This window comes from Yarrowia lipolytica, chromosome 1D (assembly GCF_001761485.1).
Source record: "Yarrowia lipolytica chromosome 1D, complete sequence".
NCBI classification, from domain to species: domain Eukaryota; kingdom Fungi; phylum Ascomycota; class Dipodascomycetes; order Dipodascales; genus Yarrowia; species Yarrowia lipolytica.
In genome coordinates, this window is record NC_090773.1 from 3,229,867 (window position 1) to 3,253,753 (window position 23,887).

At 49.0% G+C, this 23,887-nt stretch overlaps 11 protein-coding genes across 11 annotated transcripts; 8 read left to right on the forward strand and 3 right to left on the reverse strand.

The window, feature by feature from the left end:
* Positions 1-1,651: 1,651 nt before the first annotated feature.
* YALI1_D32316g (uncharacterized protein) lies at positions 1,652-3,772 on the forward strand (the record flags this gene model as incomplete). The annotated part of the gene is made up of 1 exon (XM_503232.3): positions 1,652-3,772. One exon carries the CDS (start codon positions 1,652-1,654, stop codon positions 3,770-3,772), a length of 2,121 nt encoding a protein of 706 aa, XP_503232.1.
* Positions 3,773-4,268: 496 nt separating this feature from the next.
* On the forward strand, positions 4,269-6,049 carry YALI1_D32342g (uncharacterized protein; the record flags this gene model as incomplete). Its single annotated transcript, XM_068282849.1, has 2 exons — positions 4,269-4,459; positions 5,908-6,049. 2 exons carry the CDS (start codon positions 4,269-4,271, stop codon positions 6,047-6,049), a joined length of 333 nt encoding a protein of 110 aa, XP_068138950.1.
* Positions 6,050-6,280: 231 nt separating this feature from the next.
* YALI1_D32369g (uncharacterized protein) lies at positions 6,281-6,991 on the reverse strand (the record flags this gene model as incomplete). Its single annotated transcript, XM_503233.3, has 1 exon — positions 6,281-6,991. The coding sequence occupies one exon, from the start codon at positions 6,989-6,991 to the stop codon at positions 6,281-6,283; it is 711 nt and encodes a 236-aa protein (XP_503233.1).
* Positions 6,992-9,725: 2,734 nt separating this feature from the next.
* On the reverse strand, positions 9,726-12,506 carry YALI1_D32424g (uncharacterized protein; the record flags this gene model as incomplete). Its single annotated transcript, XM_503234.3, has 1 exon — positions 9,726-12,506. One exon carries the CDS (start codon positions 12,504-12,506, stop codon positions 9,726-9,728), a length of 2,781 nt encoding a protein of 926 aa, XP_503234.3.
* A 1,049-nt stretch (positions 12,507-13,555) lies between these two features.
* Positions 13,556-14,428, forward strand: YALI1_D32435g (uncharacterized protein; the record flags this gene model as incomplete). Its single annotated transcript, XM_503235.3, has 1 exon — positions 13,556-14,428. The coding sequence occupies one exon, from the start codon at positions 13,556-13,558 to the stop codon at positions 14,426-14,428; it is 873 nt and encodes a 290-aa protein (XP_503235.1).
* Positions 14,429-15,567: 1,139 nt separating this feature from the next.
* On the forward strand, positions 15,568-16,086 carry YALI1_D32455g (uncharacterized protein; the record flags this gene model as incomplete). The annotated part of the gene is made up of 1 exon (XM_068282850.1): positions 15,568-16,086. The coding sequence occupies one exon, from the start codon at positions 15,568-15,570 to the stop codon at positions 16,084-16,086; it is 519 nt and encodes a 172-aa protein (XP_068138951.1).
* A 168-nt stretch (positions 16,087-16,254) lies between these two features.
* On the forward strand, positions 16,255-16,587 carry YALI1_D32462g (uncharacterized protein; the record flags this gene model as incomplete). Its single annotated transcript, XM_068282851.1, has 2 exons — positions 16,255-16,347; positions 16,390-16,587. 2 exons carry the CDS (start codon positions 16,255-16,257, stop codon positions 16,585-16,587), a joined length of 291 nt encoding a protein of 96 aa, XP_068138952.1.
* A 260-nt stretch (positions 16,588-16,847) lies between these two features.
* On the forward strand, positions 16,848-18,269 carry YALI1_D32468g (uncharacterized protein; the record flags this gene model as incomplete). The annotated part of the gene is made up of 1 exon (XM_503236.2): positions 16,848-18,269. One exon carries the CDS (start codon positions 16,848-16,850, stop codon positions 18,267-18,269), a length of 1,422 nt encoding a protein of 473 aa, XP_503236.1.
* A 542-nt stretch (positions 18,270-18,811) lies between these two features.
* YALI1_D32487g (uncharacterized protein) lies at positions 18,812-19,173 on the forward strand (the record flags this gene model as incomplete). Its single annotated transcript, XM_068282852.1, has 2 exons — positions 18,812-18,819; positions 18,864-19,173. 2 exons carry the CDS (start codon positions 18,812-18,814, stop codon positions 19,171-19,173), a joined length of 318 nt encoding a protein of 105 aa, XP_068138953.1.
* Positions 19,174-19,508: 335 nt separating this feature from the next.
* Positions 19,509-20,418, forward strand: YALI1_D32494g (uncharacterized protein; the record flags this gene model as incomplete). Its single annotated transcript, XM_066094275.2, has 2 exons — positions 19,509-19,653; positions 20,351-20,418. The coding sequence occupies 2 exons, from the start codon at positions 19,509-19,511 to the stop codon at positions 20,416-20,418; spliced, it is 213 nt and encodes a 70-aa protein (XP_065950347.1).
* A 905-nt stretch (positions 20,419-21,323) lies between these two features.
* YALI1_D32519g (uncharacterized protein) lies at positions 21,324-21,953 on the reverse strand (the record flags this gene model as incomplete). The annotated part of the gene is made up of 1 exon (XM_503237.3): positions 21,324-21,953. The coding sequence occupies one exon, from the start codon at positions 21,951-21,953 to the stop codon at positions 21,324-21,326; it is 630 nt and encodes a 209-aa protein (XP_503237.3).
* Between the last annotated feature and the right edge of the window lie 1,934 nt (positions 21,954-23,887).

The window sequence follows — 23,887 nt, forward strand, 5'->3', positions numbered from 1 at the left end:
GAGTCGAACTTTGGACCAAAAAAAATAGAGCAAATGCGACAGATAAATGGAGCTAAAACCTGGTAAAACAGGACAGCGTAGTACAAACTGACACAGAGAGCCTCGAATCCTTTCCCAGGAATAACAGAAAAAACAGCCCCCCAAAAAACAGCGTCCCTCACAAGGTCTGGGTCACGTGCTACTACTGATGTCGTCAAAATGCACGTGACCGCCCCACGGTCGCCTCGACGGCCGCCTCGGACACGGTTTCCCAACCAATAGAAACTAAGACAGTTAACCAAACGAGCAGGTGGTAGGTGCTGTAGCTGGGAGCAGATGGCAGTGGGTATTGTAGTGGCCGGTGTGGAGAGATTATGAGTGAGATTGGCGGTGCCATGGGGTTGGCTGAGGCGAAGTAGTGGAGGCGGGGAGAGTAGTAGGAGGGCGGGGGGATACGACTTGTACTGGTTATGAGTAGAGTCATGGGAACACGTGATGGGTCGTATGAACGGCAACACTAGCAAAATATCACGTGGGAAAAGGAGTCGCCACGTTCCCACATGTCTTGTCCAAACGATAATCCGGACTCCATAATCATCGACGTTGGCACTACTGTAGCATAACTCTGGACAAGTCGACTGTTGGACCAAGACGACAGACAGCTCGGTGACAAGAGACAACGGAGACAACCGAGACGACACAAACAACACAAACAGCCCAGTGACAAACAGCTCCATTTCCGCGGCAACACAAGTTGATCAAGTACAGTGAGTGAATTGAGTGAGAGAAGGATGGGGGAGGATGGGGGAAGAGGATGAGAGGAGAAGGGTTCTGAGCAGTCTGAAGCTGTCTAGAGCGGTCTTGAGCAGGTTGAAGCCATCTAAAGCTGGTCTGGAGCAATTCGGAACCACTAGGGCGGCTTTGGGTGGTTCTTAATGAGACAGAGATCGTCCAAACCGGGCCAGGGGGGCTTAGGGTGGTTCAAAATGGTTCCTAGTGCCAAGAGCAGGTCAGAGCAGACCTCAAGCTCTTCGGACCAATTCTGAGATGTTTCTGCACTGCTCTGAACAGACTACAAGTCCCTCAGAGCAGACCCGGAGCTCTTCAGACTAATTGCGAGCAGCCATACCAATCCAGATAAGTTCAAGAAACCCACGGGAATCCAGTGACTCAATCATGCCCTCTGAAGGGCTCCAAATGGCCCCGTTTCCCCTATGGCACTAGCCACGACGCCCGAGCGACCACACAAGAAGGAGCTATGGTCGCCAGTTACTCTTGTATCATTGCTACAGGTGCTACAAGTGCTACAAGTGCTACAAGTGCTACAAGTGCCATAAATACACTACTGTCTGACACCTACTCGTACCAGACACAACTCCAGGGAGAGAATTGAGAAGTAGGCCCAGTTCATCGCGTGACCCAAGTCTTGCAAACGATGGCAGAGCCGCGCATCACACATCACGTGATCACCCCATACCTTACCCCACGTGACCACGGACCCACCGCTCCAAACCGGCCAAGGCTCTCCAATCTCTACAATCCCTGCAATCGCTCGTCTCCCACCACCTCGTCTAATTGTACGTATACTAATTTAGGTTTGACGCGTTTCGTGAATTGAATTGATTGACCAGAATCGACCGAGACCAAGCCCGACTATTTTTCTTCTCCACCAATGAGCGGCGAAACGAGCGGCGAATCGAACGGCGAAACCAACGGCGTGAGCGTCAGCGGAGTCAACGGCGACTCGCGTGAGCACCACGATCACGTGCCCGCCCGTGCAACTTCAGCGACCGCAGACCCTGATGGCGATGTGACCATGGGCGATGTGGCTACGGGCGAAGTTGATCATCCGCCGTCTGAGTTGGCGGCAGATGAGTCGGCGGTAGATGAGTCGGCGGTAGATGAGTCAGCGACAAAGGCTGGCAAAACCAGGTCCAGCTCCAACACTGGGACCAAGTCTGATGACAAATCGGAGGTGACCGGGGCTGACGCTGAGGCGGCTACAGCGGCTGCAGCGACTCTGGCGACTCCGGCGACTCCGGCTACGGCTGCGGCGACTTTGGATACTGCAACTACCTCGACTCCCACCTCCGACGACATTGTGGAACCCCCCTCCAAGCGCCAAAAAGTAACTGATTCTGAGTCGACTGATGTAGCTACTAGTGAAATCGCCGAGTCCACACAGTCTTCAGACGACAAAGGTGACGAGAAGAATGTTCCAGATGACAAGGATGACAAGACTTCCTCAGTCCAGAACAATGACTCTACTACAACCATGCCCCCCACCACCGTAACCCCCGCTAAAACCGCCAAAACGACCAAATCGTCGGCAAAAAAAGACGGCAAAATCTCCACTTTTTTCTCCTCCACCAACGGCGACTCCAAGTCTAGAGCAACCACGCCGTCCAAAAAGGCCTCCACGCCGTCCAAAACCGCACCCAAGACCACAGCGTCCTCAGGAACCCCATTGAAGCTCAGACTGAAGACAAAACCGTCTCTCCCGGCTCTGGAAGAAGACCACGACGAGGAAAACGCTGGACCGCAAATCGAGTTGGACAAGGACTCGATCCAGAACCACCCGGACATTGCCTTCTGCGTCATGTTCCGCACGCGGTTCACCGACCTGTTTGACGGCTGGTGTCCCCCGCTCTCGCCCCAGGAGTTTGAGGCCGGGATCCAGCCCGAAGAGGGCTTCTCGCTGGCGGTGGAATCGTACCTCGTCCGCGTCATGTCGCTCATGATGAACCGTAAAAAACCCGTCGAGGTCGGCAAGTACTCCAACGCCCTGGAAACATGGTCTACCATGCCCCTGGCCCAGGGCTCCGTGTCGACCATCGACGCCATGAGCCTGCCGTGCGGGTGGAGCAGAAAGCTTGCGTCCCGAGACGTGGTGGCAATGGACTGGCGCGGCCGCCTGCAGTTGCTCAAAATGGCCACGGTGGCGGCTCTGTCGCTGTCGGACGCGGTCAAAAAGTTGATTGCCGACAAACGCGAGGTGTCCGGCCGAAAAGTTCTGTCTGAGCTCCAGTGGCTGCCTCTGGGCGAAGATTGCGCCAGAAACACCTATTGGCTGGCCGACGGCTCCGGAGACATTAACTGGGACGAAGATGGGAAAATCATCCCCGCCACAGAAGGCGCCTTTGACACCCAATGGAGATTGTATCGACAAACCAACCCGTACAAGGCGGTGGTTTCGTGGGTGCCGGTGGCGTCGTCGCCGGAAGACTTGGCCACGCTGATTGAGGAGATGCCCAAACTGAGTCCCGCAGACTCTGCAAAGTCCTACACGCCGCTGCTGGAGGCGCAGCACAAACGGCTGCTGGGTAAGCTGGAGGAGCTGATTCCGCGAACGCTGTCGTCGCGTGACCGCATCAGGGAGGCCGAGGAGCGTGTGGTTGCTCAGCAGGCGAAAAAGGCCGCCGCTGCACGTGCCCACGAGTACCAGAAGAGCAAGATTGGTGCCAATCGAGGTCGCACTCGGGGCAAGCGGGTGGACTACAAGCAGCTTGCGGCGCCTCAGGACTCGGAGGACGAGTATGAGCTGAAGGAGGAGGAGGCCGTCGCTCAAGGCCATCGACGGACTGGGCGAACCAGAACAGCCACCGTTTATGAACCTGCCTATGATGAGGGGGAGGACGGAGACGAGTTCGAGGTGACTCCTTCACCGGAACCGGAGCCCAAGCCGGAAACACCGAGAAACGCCGAGGGTAAGAAGATAAGATATGTGGAGAAACAGGGAGGAGGAAGGAGAGGAAAGGGATGGGTCTATGTTGTGGAGGAGGAGATTGAGTAGGCCCGAAGGCGTTCGATCTAGGAGCTTGCCACGAGAGTGTGTGCAGGAGTGGGCGTGACTGCAATTGGAGTGACATGGTGACTCTGTTCTACTGCTAATCAAAACAGTCTCATCTCTCTACTGCTTCTGAAGGACTCTAAATTATATACTGTATTGATATGTTTTGATATTCGACTGTGAGTACGAGTACAAGTAGGAGTATGAGTGATTGTTCCGTACGTCCCCAACTGTAGCGATGCACCCATACAATGCTCACCATCTGAACTGTACAGTACATACCCAGAGTGTCCAACCTGATCAACCGAAGAGACAGCAAACTGTTTTGGCTCGGGATGTGTCTTGGGACGGGGACGGAGTAGTTCAGTATATAATGGGGAGACACGGAATTCGAATCTCCGAGAGCCTGGTGGGTCCAGGGCTTCGAATCTGTGATCGCAATGGCAGAATCAGTGGGCGACTGGTATCGGCGAGTCTAGGGGAACCACCTTCGAGCATTATGGGCCTGGCGGAATTCGATCATGACCTGATCTCTCGTTTCAGTCGGTTTTCAGCTCCCTCACATGAGTTGACGATTCCGTTCGAAACGTCGATCGTCGGCCGGATCAACCACCTGTGGCAAAGAAGTCTTCGAGGCACTTCAGAAGGTGCCGATGTCGAATCCAGTACTCCGACTGAACTAGAAGAAAGGTCAGCTCCAAGTGACGGAGGAAGCGTCTCAGGTTGGAGTAGGCACGGAGTAGGAGCAGTACCAACAAGAGACTGGTTAGAGGGAGAAGGGTTCTTCCGTAGGCTTACTTGTCAAAGCTCATGGGGTCATCTCAGATCACCACAAGCCCAATTCGACCTGCTCATATGTTGCTCGATCTCGCCAAAAGTAGTCTTAATGGAAAGCTCTGGTTGCGCAGGTTTCAAAAATGTACTTTTCATGTCATCAGACTAGCTACATCAGGAATACATCAGGAATAAACTGATGCCTACGCCTCTTGCACTTTCCATGATTACTTATCAACAGTCACAAAAACGGCTGAACCAACCAGACAGTCTATTAAACGGCAGATCATGTGGGGTTTTTCAGCTACTTGTTTTCCTTCTTCTTTTTCTTCTGTTGAAAAAAGCAACATGATGCTCGTCCCTGCGAAGTTTTTTTCAAGTATTCCATGCATTAATTTAACAAATAATTGCCCAAATACTTAACCAATACTTGCCCGAATACTCAGCCAAACTTGCCCGAATGACTCAGACTCAAAGGAAATCAAACAGGCGCCAAATTCTGAACATCTCAATTCCAGTACCGTACTTTTCAGGTGACATGTTTCCAAGTCGTCAGCCTGGGTGTCAGTTTAGCTGCTGGCTTCCAGTCTCACCAGATGGACTTCATTGAATCAACATTACCATTACATAATAACAGTACATAGAGCAGCTAATATTGGTTCTTCGCCAAACGCCCCTCCAATCGAATTAGCACGTGAAAATAACCCCAATGTATCATAAAAGCTTCTCTCTAGCACTTCAATAACTGTCACATTATCCAATATACTACAACGGCCACTAGACTCATTATCTCGGGTCTAAAACTGCCAATATCCAACATAACTGGACGAGCTCAACGGAATCAGCTGAGTAATCACAAGTGTCAAATGGTGGTTGTGTAAGCCCCAGACGGATCAAACAGTGGTGCTGTAGCCCCAGGAAACATTCCAGAACCACGAATATTTCCCCAATTGGAAAAATCGAAAAGACATCTGATTTTTGGACCTAAATATAGCCATTTCCCTTTTCATTCTCTTGAAACAGTCTCAAAACACATTTCAAATTTGTGCTGCCTCTGACAAAACTTGACTGTAGAACCACGATTATGGGCCCTCCTGGAACGACTGAAACGACTGAAACTGGAATGTATTTCTCATAAGAAACGGGACAAAAGTCTCCATACAGATGTTTTCGAAAAACGCCCAAAAAACGCCCAAAAAGACCACCTCAAACAACCACCTACCAGCTCGATCCTCACATAAGAAGAACTAACGCTCCACCAAAAACCGCCAGTCAGAACCTCCCAAAAAACACATTTTCTTTTCGACATCGCGCAAAATCGCTACAAAAAAACTACAAAACAAACCATTAAACAACCTAGCCAGCGTCGGAGCACCTCTTGTGCTCGCCCACCAGCATATATTACGCTACGTCTATGTCTTATGTAAGCCTACTTGTACGGACAACTATGTAATAGAACTACATAACAGGCGCGACGTTGGCGTGAGTCGACGACAAGCCGACTAAACGGCTCTTCGAACAACTCTCACCATCCACGCACCCATACAGTACTCGCAAGAGCATCTGGATCGACAGGTACGAACAAAGCAGCTGACTGATGATGATGACAATCAAAGTTGACAGATGAACAGTTAAACCATTCAACCCTTAAACCGCTAACCATCAAACATTCAATCAGTCTGCTACTTGTAATCAACCAGTCAACAACTAAACCCGTTCGAACAAGTTCGAACCAGTTCAGCACATTTGCAGCCTGGACAACCCCATCGAAATCTTTTCCAGATTCTCGTGCGCACTTCGCTTGGGCGACACAAAGGTCGCCTCGCCAAAATGCACACTGTGAACCTGATCGCTACCCATCTTCTCAGCGTCCCGGGGCATGCCCAAGAAGTTGGAAGGCGTGTAGGTCTCGTGGGAGCTGTCCAGCATGATCGAGTCCATAAGCGACTCGTCGTCCGAGTCATAGGACGACGCGTCGCAGCCCGAGGGAAGCGCAAACGCCACCGACGCCTTGCCGCACGTGTTAGCGAGCGCAAGGTTGAGCGGTTCCACGTCCACATCTTCCCACGAGTGTGCACCCGGGGCCGACCCGGGGCCGGGGTCGCAGGTAACAGAGCTCGTGTGGCCGTCACCAGCTACACTGCCTCTGTCACGAGGAACCCCATCAATGTCGTGACTGCACACGTCACAACAGCACTCTGTACACACAGAGCAGGGGCTGCCGCAGAACGGAGCCCGGCAGGAGGAAATCACGTGACCAGGCACAGTTGCGTCGGCAAACGCGCCGGTTACGTGACCCGCTACCTCTTCCTCGTAGACGACACGGGCGGTGTCTTTCTCCCACAGATTAAGCGGGTCCATGTCCATGCTCAGGACGTCGAGGTGGTCCTTGACGTAGACTGGCGTCTGGGGAGGTGAGGGGATGACATAAGGGGTGAAGTGAGTCATCGGAGCGAATTCGTTGGTCGTTTCAAGGGTTTTGTCGAGTCGAAAGTCGCAAGTCGTTGGTCGAAAGGTCGGAAAAAGAAGAAGATATTTGTTCCAATTTGTTCCAATTTGTTCCAATTTTTGTAATTTTTTTGAGATTTTTTTGATTTTTTTCGGTCGAAGTGGTAATAGTGATATTCCCTGTTTCTGTTTCCGTTTCTGTGGCTAGAAGACTTGGGGTCTTCTAGGTACTGTTTCCGGTACTGTTTGCAGCTGGAGGAGAGAGGAAGGTCGCTTTGTGGAGTCTGAGATTAATCCAACGCCATCAGTTTTGTCGTCGTCACTTTCCGTAAGAGAGGGATGAAGACCGTTTAAGGAAGAAGAAGAGATTTGGTGGGGGCCATGATGTATATAAGTTGGGACTTGTTAAGGTTTGAACATAAAGTTTATGTGAAAGTGTATGAGAAAGTCTACTGAAAACTTATTTTTGGATCATACTGAAACCTTGTCAATTTGCGAACTTAAATGAATATTTTTCGCTTAGAGTTGCTGGAGAGAGATGAAAATCAGAAGGGGTCAGAAAATCACGTGATATGTGGGGGAGGTTGGGAGAGAGAGCGAGGGGCCATCATGTTTGGGGTACATCATGTGCTCTACGGTAGGGAAATGCCACAAAAATGCGGCAAATAGCAACGTTAAATGGTTGAATTGTTTCATTTGAATTATTTTCTCATCTTTTATTTATGTTTATTTACTTGGGTTTCTTTGAACTTTGTTGAAAGTTTAATTAGCGTCTAGTGCAATGGTGATTCATTCTTGCTCTTGAACCGAGGGAATAGGTGACGATTCAATTGAGCGAAAATTGGGAAAGAAGGGGAAAATCGGGAAAGAAGGGGAAAATGGCTGAAATCAGAACGAAAAAAACAAAAACAAAAACAAAAACACACACATTTGCCCCGCCAACGTGTCACGTGACTTCTGGGGCCTGGCCGGCCGATTTGTGGCATGTTCCAAGCGTGTCCTGAACCGCGGGTTAAGTTTATTTGAATTGGGCGATGGCGAGAAAAAAACAACTGTAGAATCTGACTTAGTAGAAACAGGTATATTTTAACAGCGCAAATAACGTCTCTGGAGTCAGTAGTATTTATTTTCGATTTTTCCCGATCACCTCCAACCTTCCTTGCTCTGTCTACTGCCTTCCCAAATCTCCTCGATGTTGTTTTGGTTCATTTTTGGGACTACTTGCAGGCGTCTTCACAGGGGCCACAAGTGGGTCTATGAGGGCGTTTGGGGTCTCAAAATGGAGCCCCCGGCGGGGGAACACGGTCGTATTTTCCGCTAAGCGAGGGTGTGATTGTCTATGAGTTTTTATATATATATATAATTTTTTTTTATTCATTACAAAATTTATTCCTCCAACACCGCCGTAGAAAAAAAAAAAAAAAAAGGAAAAAAAAAAAAACAACCCCATACCAGAAGAATTTCTTCGTGCAACTCTTCACGCGACGTTTCAGATGAGTAAAAACGTAATTGGGCAATTTTATATTGCCAAGGGGACAAGAAGTTACCGAAAAATGGCCCAAAAAAAGACCGAAGTATGGCCCCCAAAATACCCCCAAAAGACTCGAAAAAGACCCAAAAAAGACCCAAAAAAGACCCAAGGCTCAAAAAGACCACCAATTTCTCCTTCAACACGTGCTGGGAATGGTTCTCCTGACTGTAAAGTTGGATCTACAAAAAGAACATAACAAGACGGCTGAATAGAAGTAGAAATATAAAATAATAAAATATAAAAAAAATATAAAATATAAAATATAAAATACAAACAAAAAAATATAGAACTAAAAGTACAGCCTTTAGAGAGTGTCACCTTATAACACCAGCGATTACCCAATCACGTGATTCATTTTCGTGCACCGGCTTTTTCTCTTTTTTGCTAATTTTTTCTCTTTTTTCCTCTTTTTCCGCGTTGTCCCACCAAGGCGAATATCACGTTGCCGGAGACTTATTTTTACTGGAGGAGAAATGACGTGCGGTCGAGAGTCGAAACTTAGCACGCGCAGCTATATCATGGATTTGGACACGCAGGAGTTCAAGTCAGTATGGAATCAGGTTTGGAATAGTTGGGAAATAGTTGAGAAATAGTTGAAGTGCACTGGGGGTATGTATGTAATTTGGTGTTCCAGAGATGCTGAAGCCACAAAAAGGATACCAGACGATAGATAATGAAGGATTTGATGACAAAAATGATATTTCTGGTAATTTTTATCATACAAAATCTCGAGTTGTGGAGCATTTCTTATCCTATCGAAGTCAACGTTACTTGGTCATTTGTTGGGAATTACTTGAGAACAATTCTGGGTTTTTTTTATAAACGTGATATTCTAGTTTTATTTTCTATAGTGCAATGGGCCGTGGCTCGGAAATATTCCAGTCTCGTGATGAGGAGATGGAACGGAGACGAAACAAAATGTTCTCGTGACATGGTAGTAGATGGGTGGGTTTGTTCTTCAAGAGTGTGTAGAAACTTCGGCGAGTCGAGATTGGTGGTTGGTGGTGGTGGTGGTGTCAGATGTACATGTGAGATCAACTGCGAGCATGAGGACATGTGAGGTCAAACACTCATCATAGAAGTCCCCAAAAGAGTCACTAAACGACGCCCTCCAGAAGACCCACGTGACTTTTCACGTGACCAAACAAAAAACCACCTAACCAGCGACCTCCTCGATCAACCCCAATCCTCCGAAGACTCCTCTTAACGCCCTCCACGACCTCCTCCACGACCTCCACGACCTCCACCCCTGCCACCCCGACTCGGCCGGGCATTCTTCTGCTTGCGCTTCTCGGCCAGGATTCGGCTCTTTCGAACATCGGCGGTGGACTTGAGCTCGCTCTTGGGCTGGGGTTTCTGGATTCGTCCGTCTTCCTTGGCAGCGGCGACCTTGGTCTTTTGCTTGTGGAAATCGTCTCGGTACTTGTCGGCTCGTTTGGGGGCTTCGTTTTTGTTGTGTTTGAACTCTCGCGCAGACAAAACCCGCTTAGTGGCAGGCCCAGACTCCTCCAGAGCGCCAACCTTGAGATTGCCGACCTTGTGGGCGGCCTTCCACTTATCGAATCGGCCCGACCGGAACGACGCGGCGATTCGCTGGCCTCCCTCACCTCGAATGAACTTCTTGCCACCCTCCGAGCCCGCGTTGATGAACTTACCCTTCTTCTTGTCCCACTTCATGCCCTGTTTCTGCTGCATTTCCGAGCCGTCGTTGATGAGATCAAACGTGGCATTGGACGCAGCCCCGGCAAAGTTGCCCACAGCATAGCCCTTATCGTCGTTGGTGGGTGCGTAGTGGGACATGAAGTTCTCCGAGTCTCTGAAGGAGCGCTTCTTGGACTTTTGCGCCTTCTTGGCCGCCCGAAGATCCTCCTCCGTAGTGAACCCGGTGAGATCCGCCTCGGTAGCCATATCTTCCTCGGTAGACCGGGCAATCTCCGCATCCTGCGAATGAACCAGACCCGCCAGCCGCTCCTTTTCCTGAATGGCACGCTTTTCCGCGGCCCGGCGCTGGATCGGAGCCAGCTGGGCCCGACGAGTGGCCATCATCTCGGCGCCAGAGGTGGTTTTGCTCTTGCGGAACTCAAACACCGTTTCTCGAATGCGCTTCTGGCCCAATCGTGCCAACAACGCGTCCTTGGCAGACTCGCCATCCTCGCCAAACATGAGATGATGGTCGTCCCATCCCAGTGCCATAATCTGCTTTGACCGCTTGGCCGACTCCTGAGAAGCACTTCCCTTGGTCTTGTTGTACATTCGCTCGCCCTTGACCGCAACCTCCGACAGCTGCTGCAGCTCGTACGAGTCCTTGACCATCTGGGCGAGCTCCTCGCCGTGGATTTCGAGCGCCTGGCGCGGAGGAGCTCCAATTGTCAGAGTGTTGACGTAATCGGGCTCGGCCGAAGGGTCGGGATTCTGTTGCTTGAACAACCGAGGAGTCAGTAGCTTGCGGCCCAAAAACACCTCCAGATCCAACAGATACGGAATGTCGTTGTCCTTGATGATGGAATAAGCCCATCCGCGGTTGCCGGCTCGAGCTGTTCGACCCACACGATGGATAAACACCTTGGGGGACGGAGGAAGCGAATAATTGATAACATTGGCCAGAACAGGCACATCAATACCTCGCGCAGCCACATCAGTGACCACCAAGATAGACGTTTTGCCCGTGCGGAACCGATACAGCTGGTTCTTACGAGCATGCTGGTCCAACGTGCCGTAAATGTACGAAACCGCGTACCCCAGAGTTTGAAGCAAGACAATGACATACTCCACATGATGCTTGGTGGGACAGAAGACGATGGTCGACTTTTCCGAGGGCAATTGGTGCGCAGGGGGCAGCCGTTCTTTCTTGAACTTGGGCCGTTTTTGTTTCCGGTCCTCATCCCGTTCTCCGTCGTCAATGGCCCGTTCATCCAGTCGCTCGAGCTCTTTGAGCTGCTCCGGCGTTGCAAACGGCATCTGGATCACCTCCTTGAGAATGAAGGCCAAGCAGGCGTCTCGCTGGTTCTCCTTGACGGCAAAAAACGTCATTTCCAAATGCTCTGGCAACTTGGTCTCGGCATCCAGACGAACCAGAATCGGGTCGTGAAGACCAGCCTTGGCAAACTCCACCAGCGTCTTGGGAAGCGTGGCGGAAAACAGCAGAGTCTGTCTGTTGCTGGGCAACGACGCTAACAGCTCGTTCATCTGCTCACCAAAACCCAGCTCGAACAGCCGGTCGGCCTCGTCGAAACAAATGTACTCCACCGACGCCAACGACAGCTCCATCTCCACCTTGAGATGCAGAAACCGGCCTGGGGTGGCGATAATAATGTCTGGATTGGACATCATCATTTTGAACTGCTCCTCCAGCGAATCGCCTCCAACCAACATGGCCAGACGCAGATCGGTGCCGGCAGAAAAGTCCTTGACCACCTTGAGCGTCTGCAGCGCTAGCTCACGTGACGGCGACAGAATCACCGCCCGCGCGCCCACCTTGGCGCTGTGGACCTTGAGCTTCTCCAACATGGGCAGCACAAACGCCGCTGTCTTGCCACTTCCGGTTCGGGCCATTCCCACCACGTCTTTGCCCTCCAGAACCAGCGGAATCGTCTTTCGCTGGATCGGCGTCGGCTGCTTGAACCCCTTTCGTGCAATATTTTTAAGCACCAACTGCGACAAACCCAGACCAGCAAAACTGCCCGAGCTTTTTTTGCCCGTTTGCGGTGCTCCAAAGTAGCTTTCCACCGAGTCGTCCGTCTTTTTCTTCTTCTTCTTTCTGCCCTCGTCGTCATCGTCGTCGTCGTCATCGTCATCGGACAGTTCCAGATTGGGGAAAGTCATGGTGCCCGGTTCGCCCTGCTGGGGCCCGGTCTCATCTTCACTGTCCTCAATAATGTCGGGAATCTCGCTGTCGGACTCTGATCCGGACGAATAGTCGTCTTCCGAATCCACCCCCGGATTCAAAGACCCCGCAATGTCGTATTCAACCTCACTGTCGGACATTTTCGTGCTGAAGTGTGGTATGTAGTAGGCTGTGAGATAGGGATAGATTCCAGGTAGAATTTATTGAGATAAGGTTTGGAAAAAAAATTAGAGGATAACTTTAAATATATATATATATATATTTTCAAGAAAAATCGAAACCTCGTCAGTTCGAGTTTGAGCACGACATTACTTGCAACATGCGAACTTGAAGAGAGCGAGAAATTGAACCATTTGAAAGAATAGATACAACATGAAACAGTCTAAGTGTATTTTCTTAATCAAATTTTGACCCGGTAGAACCCGAGATAGACGTGCAACCACCTGAACAGTTGCTTAGTTGGCGAAAATGGACATCGCAAGAGATATTGAGGAAAAACGGGTGGTTGAAATGGATTTCTGGAAGGAAGAGGAGTCCATTGGTATCTTCTAGTATGTTTCAGCTCAACTAGAACGCTCATTAAACCCATTCTCAATTCAGACCTCATACTGTTCGTAAAATGAGTAATTTTGAAAATGTAGAAAAAGTAATAGAATCAGTGGATAGCTTAGATCAAGAGAAATCCAATGGTGAACTCCATTTTCTTGTAGCTCTTCCCCATGGCTAGCTAAGTGCTTGTATAGAGACTCTGAGCATAGGAGACAATAAGTGATCGTTGCTTGAACTAGTCTGAAAGTCCGATTAAATCAATAAAAACTAAGACTAAAACTAGTACCAATGGTCAACCACAAACGCCACCATTCCAATCATATCATTATTTTCTCAATTTGATATTGTTTTACTATAGCTTGGGCAGATTCAATGATTTCTCATTCGCCACCGGTCTTAAACGTGTCTTATAGAATGTCTAATAGTGGTCAAATTTGTCTGATAAATTAACAGTTTCTCTATTCAAACCAGTATGATCAAATTAAGCCTGCTCCCAGCTCATTCCAGACAGTATTCATTATTCTCCAAAATGCCCCCAACCTCGAATCGAACCCACAAACACATTCACTCCCATCATTTCCAGATCACCACTGTCCAGATCACAGTCTGATCAACAACCTCCTCGACCTCCACAACCACCATGGGCTCTTCCGCAAGTAAGGCGAAGCGTTTCCAGCCCGCAGCCGAGGCCGGCAAGCGCGCCATCGATCTGTCCGTGAAAACCAAACATCAGCACATTCGCCAAGAGACGGCCGACCCCAATCGGTCGCAACCGGCTCCCATGCCCATGGCTTCGCAGACCAAGAACGAGGACATTGTCAGGGACGGCGGGGACCGAGATTTCGCGCGGCAGCTCATGGATCTCGGGGCCGTCAAACTGACCGAGTCTGAGGTCCAATACAGCAAGAGCAATCCTGTTTTGGAGGCTCTGAAGGCTCGCGAGGCCCTGGATGAGGCCGCTGAGGCCGAGTCTGGGGACTTTAGCAAGCCCCGAACGCTCCTGAACCCGGCCACCATCTCCGGAATTCTCGAGTCGCAAAAGGCTGGCGAAACAGACATCACTAGAGACTACAATCTGGCTCCCGGAGTGGCCGACAAGTTGAAGTATGTGAGTGTCCCCGAATACGAGTTTCTGGAGACCGCTGCGACCGAGGGAGAACGACACAGAGATACCTTTTCGCTGGACGGCGGCCGAGAAGACCCGGCTCTCAGCAAACTGGCCGATTCCGGCTTTGTTCAAGTTGAAGGAAGACATATTTCCGAGTTTGATAACGCCGATTATGTTCAGGTCGGAAAGGGCAGAAACGCTACTGCTGGAGGTCCTCAGCCTCAGGGAGTACCTGGAGAACTGCCGGACGACATTTTTGGAGATATTGCTCAGGCGTTCGAAGAGCAGAAAGACGGCGCCGAGGTGCCCAAAAGTAGACACCAGCAGGACCAGGACTTCTTCAACAGGGAAAAGGAAAGACGGTATCCCAAGAGAGATACAAAGCCGGTCACCGTGGAGCTTTGATTGTAGCGAGCAGCCGATCGACTACATCATATGACTGTTTGAACGACAGTTTCTGACCACAAGGCAGTCTATTGAAGTGCTTCTTGTGCGCCAATTAAGTGTATATATGTATATAGTGATTTATTGATGAGTGATTGTCTATTGTGGTAATGTTTGAACTATTTTTACTGACTTTAATTGACTTTACTTGACTTTACTTTGACTTTACTTGACTTTACTTGACTTTACTTGACTTTTACTTGACTTTACTTGACTTTTACTTGACTCTTTACTTGACTTTAATTATTTACTTGGGGTTATTTAGTAAACCGTCACCTAACGATCTTCAATTCACCCAGTTTTAGAGATATCGAGTCGGCGAAAAGTGCACAACAGTCCTCTCGCAATTCCAACAGCAGTTTCCACATCACTTTTCCAATATTCGGTCTATATTTACAAACCCGGTATTACTCTTGTCACTTATACAGTGAGTGCATTCTGACGCTGACACTTTACTCCAAACGCCCTCTAGCCCAACTCTTCTTCTCACACCTCACTCCAAACGAAAGCGACATATACACTGACACAGACGATGTCACACAGCCTGCATCCCGTCTGCCTGTCGCCCTACCACTCTCCCCAAACTATACAGTCAAACCAGAGGACGGAATCAGGTTCTGTCTCCAAATCTGCATTGGGTTGCGCAAATACCCTCCAAGTGGCTCAAACGCGCTCGTGCTCGCACAATTGCCCATTCCACTCAAATCAGAGATTGCAATCATGTTTTGTCTCCAAACTGTCTCCAGAGAGTATTTTGACTGAGGTGTGATTGTTTATGCGTCTGATGCTGATGTCAAGTCCCCACGCAGCTACGACCATAGTATGCCACCTTTGCGGACATACAAAGTCACTTGTTCAACCACTACTTCACTTGAGCCGAGTCTCGTCCGGTGTCTGTGTTGATAGCGAGGACTTCACACCTCAGATCACTACGTACATCTCTCCGTATCAACCTAAGCTTCACTCCTGCCCCCTTGGCAGCCTTGTTACGATACCGACGCCACTGCTCTTCTGACTGCTTACTCAAGCAAACAACAAGGTAAGACCAGGGAGCAGCTCCTATGGCGGTACAGTAGGGCTGGAGTGCACGGCTAGTGAACATGGTTGTCAGATCGATAACAACTTCTATCCCGCTTTTGCCACTCTTAGCTCAGACTCTGCCAGTCTTTCTCGCGGCTGTACGTAGATCTGCGGTAGTACGACAGATGTACGACAGATGCACGAGTACGAGCGAGTACAGTCAACCAAAGCCTGATTGTTCCCACGGTACGAGTATAAATTTCCATCCGATCTTTATACTCGCACAATACTGCGACTTTTACCGCAACAAGTCATGTTCTAGCCTGCCCTTGATTTTCTCGGAGGCAGTGCACATGTCAAATGCACCGGTGAAACAACCCGTCTCTCTTTCAGCTCTCGTTTCCCTGTTGAGAACCCTTCTTTCCTGTTTGTGTGGCATGCATGATATCTGTGGAGAATGTTTGGGAGTGGCTTGGGGAGATAGCGGGCCGTTTGTTCGTCTGGCGGTTTGGAGAGAAAATGGAGCCACTTTGGAGTGCAACAGGGGTCCGTTGAATCAAATGCAACGATCGGGTTTTCCCAGGGTGTCTGTAGCGTGAGGTGGCGTCTTTCTATATTTTGTGTGCTCATGGGTGCAGACCCATTAAGGAATCAAAAAAAGAAAGGTTTTGACCTCACAGAAAAAAACATTGCAGAGAGGTGGAGGTTGACACGAGTCCAAGAGAGAGGGGGGATAAGCGAGAATCGGAGGAGATGGTAGTGATCATATGACCTGTCATTTTATGATTGTATGGACGTTTCCCCCGTTTTATCCCATTTTCCCCCGTTTTTTCCCCGTTTTTACTGCTTTTTTCCGCCCTGTTCCTGTCCGCTCATTGCTTGTACTGCTCCGATGCACGTAGATCTGGTTGATGGCGGGGCACAGAAATGTGTCGGAAAACGGGATTTTGACTAACGAAGAAAATAACAGGTGCTATTTAGATGGCAGCAAAGGCGATTCCCATTTTTATGGATTTTTTAACATTTTCACCGATTTTCGTCGATTTTTCCCGTCGATATTCCGAGTACCCCATGTTTGCTATTTTTTGGTTTCCATTTAGCTTTTGGTGGGAGATGGGCGGAGAGCGGTCTGCTTGGGGCGTAAATAGGAGGATTTGTGAGATATTTATCAACATGACTGGATGTAGAGACAATGTGGGAGTTCAATGGCTGTTTCAGAATACCATTCGGAGTATTAATCAGCGAGATATCTACATCTCTCCTATTTCATGCACTCTGACATCATTAAAGTTGACCACAGTACCAAAGTTGGCACTAAAATGCCAGCCGGATCACCCTCACTTTCTCTTCCTCTTCAACCATGCCCAAACTGATTCTATACCAGGTTCTGGACGTCCAGGAGGACGCTACGATTGGTCAGATCGAGCAGGCGTATCGCACGCGGTCTCTGCAGTTTCTGACGACTCTTTTGGGCAACAATTACGACTACTTTTACTCGGTTTCGGACGCCTTTCAGATTCTGCGTAAACACCGCGAGTTCTATGAGACGAGCGGCGACTCGCCCGAGTTTTTTGCGCGCGTCGGGCCCGAGCTCCAGGATGCGGTGGATTTCTTCGTGCAGTGTTTTGGCGTACCGCAGCTGGAGATCTTCACCGGCCCGGTGCCGATTCTGTACTGGATCCAGGAGCTGCGGCGGTCCTTCCCGTTCACAGACACGTACAATCACATTACCACGGAAGGAATCACGGACAAGACGATGGAGTTGATGCGGCGCAACGCGTGGCAGGGAAACGAGACGCTGCAGAAGGAAAAGAACCGGTCACACGAGTTTGATATCACGGGCGCCATCAACGTGCAAGATGCGGCGCAGCTGATTGTCCAGCAGCTGTTGGACGTGGATCTGGAAGGAGATGACAACATCAAGCTGCAAAAGGCAGGCAAATTGGAGCAGGAAACCGGGGTCTTCCCCACCGAGGGCTTCTCCCCACAGTTCACCGACTCCATTGTGAAGAAGCTGAAGCCGTATTTCCGCATTCCGTTTGCCGTGGACGTTCTCAAGGCTCTGGGAACAATTTTCATGGTCCGTGCGGAAGGCTACGCCGCCAAGTACCGGGGCAAGCTGTTTTCGTCGGTGGTGTCCAACAAATCAGCCAACAATGCCTCTTCGTTGATTGAGAAGATTGTGTGGTCGAAAAACCGACTCCACGCCATCTCCAAGTACTTCAAGCAGATTGGAGGGTCCATCGACGACCAGGTCAACATCATCTACACCGAGTTTTTCTACCAGCTGGTGCGGGAGGTGTGTCTGGCAGCCAACTTGACGGTTTCGGAGATCTTTGAGGGCGAATGGGCCGCCAAGGAAGACAAGAAGGACAAGATGGTTCGTGCATACCGCATTTGGGAGATTGGCAACTTTCTGTGCATCGAGGCGACCCGAACTGCTGCCGAAAGAGGCATTTCCATCGAGCACAACCCTAACCTGCAACATGACGACGTGTTGGCCGGAGCAATCTACCTCACAGCCTTCAACGAGGCACTGGTGCTGGCCAAGAAACGCAATCTCTCGAATATCGACTATTCCAACGGAAAAGCGGCCGCTCCTTTCCCTCAGGGAGCCAGCTTTGATCCCTGGGCCGTGGGAGTCGTGTGGTCGCCATGGGACGTGGTGTCCGACTGCTCGGGCTCGGGAGGAGTGGTCACCACGGAAGACGTGTTTACCGGCGACGAGGACAAGAGGTATGATGTGGAGGTGACTGCTCAGGGCGGTACTGATGCGGGTTAGCGAAACATCAGGAAACGGGCTTGATGGGTTGTTAGTCTGTCGTCTCTTTGTACTTATATATGAATACAGTAATGATAATGCGGCATCTGGAGAGTAGAATACGAGAGTAGAATATGGAGATCATATGTTCTCCTAGACGAAAGGTGTGATTAGTTTCGTGTACGGACTGGTTATTGCTGTTTTTTTCTTTTTATCTGGATTTGTTGAGAGTGTCTTTTAATAGTTGGACTCATCTAAAAAGGTCAAGTAACAATGGTCCGTCTGAATGCTCATTTGTCTCTGTTTCTGGCATTTCCAGGAAACAATTGACGCCAGAAGTCGAATCATAAGCCAAGATGATCACGATAAAACACCCTTTTTCAGATCCGGACTTTTTTGGACCGATTTTGGCTGTTATTATTATGACTCGGTCACACGTACGTATCAGAAATATCAGAGTACTCAGAAACACAGCCAGAAAAGTGAGATCTCCACCTATAGTTTTCTCGCAATTGTCTTGCATCTTTACCGGACATTACTCATGTCCTAGCTACCAACAATACATGGAACTGTTTATTAGAGAACGGTCAGATGTCGTTTCGCGTTTCTGGCGAGAGAAGGGGCTGGAAGTTCCGCTAGAGAGAGAGATTCCATCGGTGCAAGTTCTTCTTCAAGTTCTTTTTCAAGTTCTTTTTCAAGTTCTTCAAGTTCTTCTCTTCTAGTCAGAGCAGCGACACTTGGAGTCAGGTGTGACTACGGGGAAAGAGGTCCAGGAGGTCCAAGGGGTTCACGAAAGCCCGGGAGAGGTGCAGACCATTCGACCATGGGATCCATACGAGGTCTAGACGACTCGATCAAGGGGTTAATACTCGTATCGCACCAAGTGGCGACATGGCTGCTTGCGGAGCCGTGTGACACCAAGTGATGACATGGCTGCTTCCTGCGCAGCTCAATTAGCCGCCAATTGCGGGCACTGCACTCTGTTGGCAGCAGAAGGATGACGGACTTGTGTGAAACTCGAAGACTTGCGAGATTCAATTATCCATGTTTTTCAAAGTTTCCCTTGAATTTCTCCCCCTTTGCTTTCCCCTCAATTTTCCAACTTTTCCAAATAAATCCACTCTTCCATGTGCCGAACACGCTGTCGTGTCTCGCTAACCCTACCTGAAATATGCAAACTTTAATTCCCCAGGTGAGAGATCAGGACACGTGCGGCGAACAAGTATCCCTTCCTTCGAACCATCTCCAAACAGCCCACCAATGGTCGTGAACAAGACTCGACAGACCCCGGCCCAGAAGCGGGCCAACGCCAAGTTTGCCGCCAAGCAGGAAAAGAAAATGGGCAAGCCCCGGCCCGAGGAAAAGGTCGAGAGACCGACGCTGCCGATTTCAAAGTCGTGGTTGTGTGAGTACATTGGAGCCTGAGTGTCAGCGAGGGCTTCTGAGAGGACTCTGGGTGTGAGAGATTGTGTGCCCGGGAGCCAGTTGTGTCACGGTGTCATCTCTGGACCTGAGAGGACTCTGGGCGTGAGAGATGCTTGCCCCGGTAACCAGTGTGTCACGTGTCATCACTAGGAGAAGATTCCATACCTGAGACGCGAGTGCCAGTGGGGCAGAGCCCCGCAACTGCCTCGACCGTCTGTGGCAGATTGTTCGTCAGGTTCTGGATATCACGTCCAGGTGTCAGGTTGTAGATGTCGCGTTTTGGGTTCTGGTGACACAACCCCGTTTCAGTGCAATTTGACTGTGAGTCCTGACGATGAGCCCACTGACCTGTAACGCGCCCGATAAGGTGACCGACCTCAAAGATAACCGTCTGGGGTTCATACGACAGTAAAAACAGCAGACCGTTGGTACACAGCACACAACAGAACGGTCTTTACATAGCTGATCACGTGGGCGAGCCATGCGTGTTACATGACCTAAAGATTCTCATTTCATTCCGATTCTCACCTGATTCTGATTCTGATTCTGATTCTGATTCTCGCTTGATTCTGATTCTCGCTTGATTCTGGTTCTCGCTTGATTCTGATTCTCTGCTCATCTCATGGACCTCAGCCCTGTTATCCCATCGAATTCCCTCTACCATCTTACTAACCCAGTGGTTCTCATCTTCGTTGTCTGCGGAGGAGCTCTTTTCGAGATTCTCAAACTCTTTGGTCTTTTCTAACCGACTGATTGACTGAACGAGACCTGACAATATCTGTACACTATAATAATTATGCATACTTGTATTGGTTGTAGTGGAAGTAGGAACCAGTACGAGTATGGTACGGGTTGTGGATACTCGTGGCGGATGTGCGCTAGTAAACATCCAACTACAGCTACACTCCAGGTTGAGGCAACTCACGCAACGAGATTGCGAGCGTATACTTCAATGAAGAGATGGGGTTCGAACTGGAGAGTCTTAGCACCAAGTTTCCAAGATTCGCTCAAGAATGGTTGTTTGAACACCATGAAAAGTCTAATAAATATCTAACAAAATATACTTGCAGTAAAAATCAAAATTGCTCAAATATCCGAATATATGTATTGCCACAGGTATATTTTGTTTGAGATTTGTTAGAAACTTATATCTGGGCTATCGAAAGGAACAGTTACCCCCTCTCCATCTTGTCGGGAACATCAGATTGAGACCCCCAGCCAACTTTTGTTTTTAACTATATGTCAACTAATCCAACCATTCTGTAGTTGAACTGTTTAGGAAGATGAGACAACTTGCGAGGCATAGATAGTGAAGAATTGTGGGATATAAATGCGACATAAAAAATGATCAGCGCAAGTTAATACACCTTTTAGACGTTTTAAAAGTAAAATCTGAGCATTTTACGTGAAGTTATGATGCAACTTCCCTCCCTACAGTCGAAACCAAGATCCGCTCTGCACTACTACACTTCCATGGAGCCCAATACAGTCATCTCGGGCAACATTCCTCAATATAAATATATTTTCTATGTTTTACTTGCACGTGCGAATGATGTCACGTGATATTTCGGTACAGTTCAGCACTGTCTGTAGTACAACTCGTATTCGTACTTGTACTTGGGGCTATTGTACTGTACGCGGCATCTCCTTCTATTTTCCGATACCGGCTTTCTTTCCACCCGTCTTGAGATTCACGCCCTGGTTGAATTGTTTCATCAGATCTTTTTCTCTCTGGGAGTGGTCTGAGGTGGAGTTGGTGGTGACGGTCACCTTGTTTTTGGAGGCTCCCATCAGTCGCAGGAACTTGTTTTGTTGGGCGGAGTCCAGGCCATCCACGGCTATGGTTTTTGGGGTTGAGGTTGCTGCGGGGGAGGCGAGGAATGCGGGGGAGGCGAGAGATGGAGTGTTTTCCTTTTCAGTGTCCTTCTTTTCCTTCTTTTCCTTCTTTTCCTTCTTTTCCTTCTTTTCCTTCTTTTCCTTCTTTTCCTTCTTTTCCTTCTTTTCTTTCTTTTCTTTTTTCTCCTTCTTTTCCTTCTTTTCCTTCTTTTCCTTCTTTTCCTTCTTGTCCTTCTTTTCCTTCTTTTCCTCCTTGTCCTTCTTGGCCTTCTTGATCTCCTTGACATCATCATCTTCAGCCGATCGCTTCTTGGACTTTTCCTTCTCCTTCTTCTCCTTCTTCTCCTTCTTCTCCTTCTTCTCCTTCTTAGCCTCCTTGGCCTCCTTGGCCTCCTTGGCCTCCTTCTTGGCCAGCTTCAGCGCCTTGTCGTCCTGTTCAGTCATGGTGAAATGTACAGTACTGAAAAAATATACGTATCACCGGAAAAAATTAAGAGGAGCTGAAAATGTGCATAACCTGCATCTTAGACGCACCCAGTGCACAGGACAAAATCTCATAGGAGGAAAACGAGACCAGGATGGAGTATGTTACGTAAGATTGGAGGATGTTTTTGTGTCTTTTTGTGTCTTTTTGTGTCTTTCTGTGGAACCTCTTCCTGGCGTCTAATTACTGCTGAAGACCTTTAGTATTAGCGACAAGTCACTTCTAGGGACACCACGTCCGATAGTAACACCAGAAAGAGATTCTAGATCAATAGAGAAAACTGTCTACAAGATGGAAATTTCGTCTACGACCAATCGGGTTCCTCTCATCTTCATGTGAGGAACTGGTCAGGCAATAATACGGTAGTACAGTACCTTCCACACAACTGTGAGTGTCCTATAGTCTACACCAGTCTACATGTCACGTGTCCATGGAGTCTACATGTCACGTGTGGTTCTACTGAGACCAATTTACCCAATATATATACAAAAATGACCGGGGAAACGTGGCGGATATAATGGTACTACTTGTTAGTTGCTGAGACTACTGATTCTGAACCTGTAAGCAACATGACGTTTGGTCTCAGATGAGCGTATACAAGGAAGCCAATGATTCAGATGTCAATTGTAAGAGCAGATTACTAGGTTGAAGCAACCACAAAGAGTTGATTGATCAAGTTTTATCCCTGATAGTCCCACAGGAAGGGGATATCTGGGTGTTCTGGTCGTTCGACATCTAACTGGCAGATGACACAGTGGACAGAGGCAGGACGAAAGTACAATTTACAAGTGGTCTTAGGTATCGGAAGAACCTCTGATGAGGTTATACCCAATGTTCAAGTCCACTTGTATTTCGCTCATCATTCACGGTCGTAAACGGCAATCTGGTGACGTTTAGCAGTGTTCTAGGCGGGCTACCACGGACTCTCGGACCTCGTCACCGAGTGGGGACAGAAGACTTGTCCAGCTCTCGAGTTCAGAAAGATGCCGTGTATCTAACCAGTCTGGCCCGCAGGAAGTAATAGTTTTCACGCCAAGTCGAACTGATAACCGCAGCAGGTCTCCAAGGTGAACAGCCTTTGGAACTAGTTTGTCTAGAGATCGGGTATCGTTCAGGTAGGGAGAGAAAGAGATGTTGACAGTTGGACCATGTCTGACCCTATCAACTGGAAACACTTTGGAAACACTTTGAAAACACTTTGGGGCGTTTGGGCTGGACTGACAACTTTTGCTTCTTCCCCAGTTACTGACTATTAGTTGACTTGCTCACAAAACATTAAGTAATGTCTGGAACCCGAGAGCCACGATTAGGACCGATTGAGAGACAGTGAATCAACCAAAACACCTCCATACCAAACATATTTCTGTGCTTTCACTCATCCACTCAATGCCCAACAGCCCAACACAATAATCCAAGAGCTCTGTTGGAGTCGGACTCCTCGGTACAGTACCAGATATACGTTCACCTACCAACTATACGTGAACATTTGGGTCCGATACGATGCTCGAAAAAGTACACCAATCGAAAGCTCCAGATCGGAAGAGTAAAACTCCGACGTTTACCAACCTCTCAATCCTCTCCCAGAAGTCAGACCAATCGGTTAAGTGTTTCCCCATTCCCGTTTAGCCTTGCAACCTCCCACACTGTTCATCCAATCGGAGGACATGTAAAATCAAACCCAAACCAAGGGGGGACCATAGGAGAACGAAAATGTGGCGGAAAAAAACGAAAAAACGAAAAAACGACGACATTTTCAAAGCCCTCCCCAGTTGGACAAGTCCACAAAACCCCAGCCAATCACCGCCGTCTCCACCTGGTAGCCTGCGTAGCAGGGGGATATTTTTTCTCTCGCTTACTAAGCAAAGTCCCAACCCTCGGGCCAATCACAACCCGC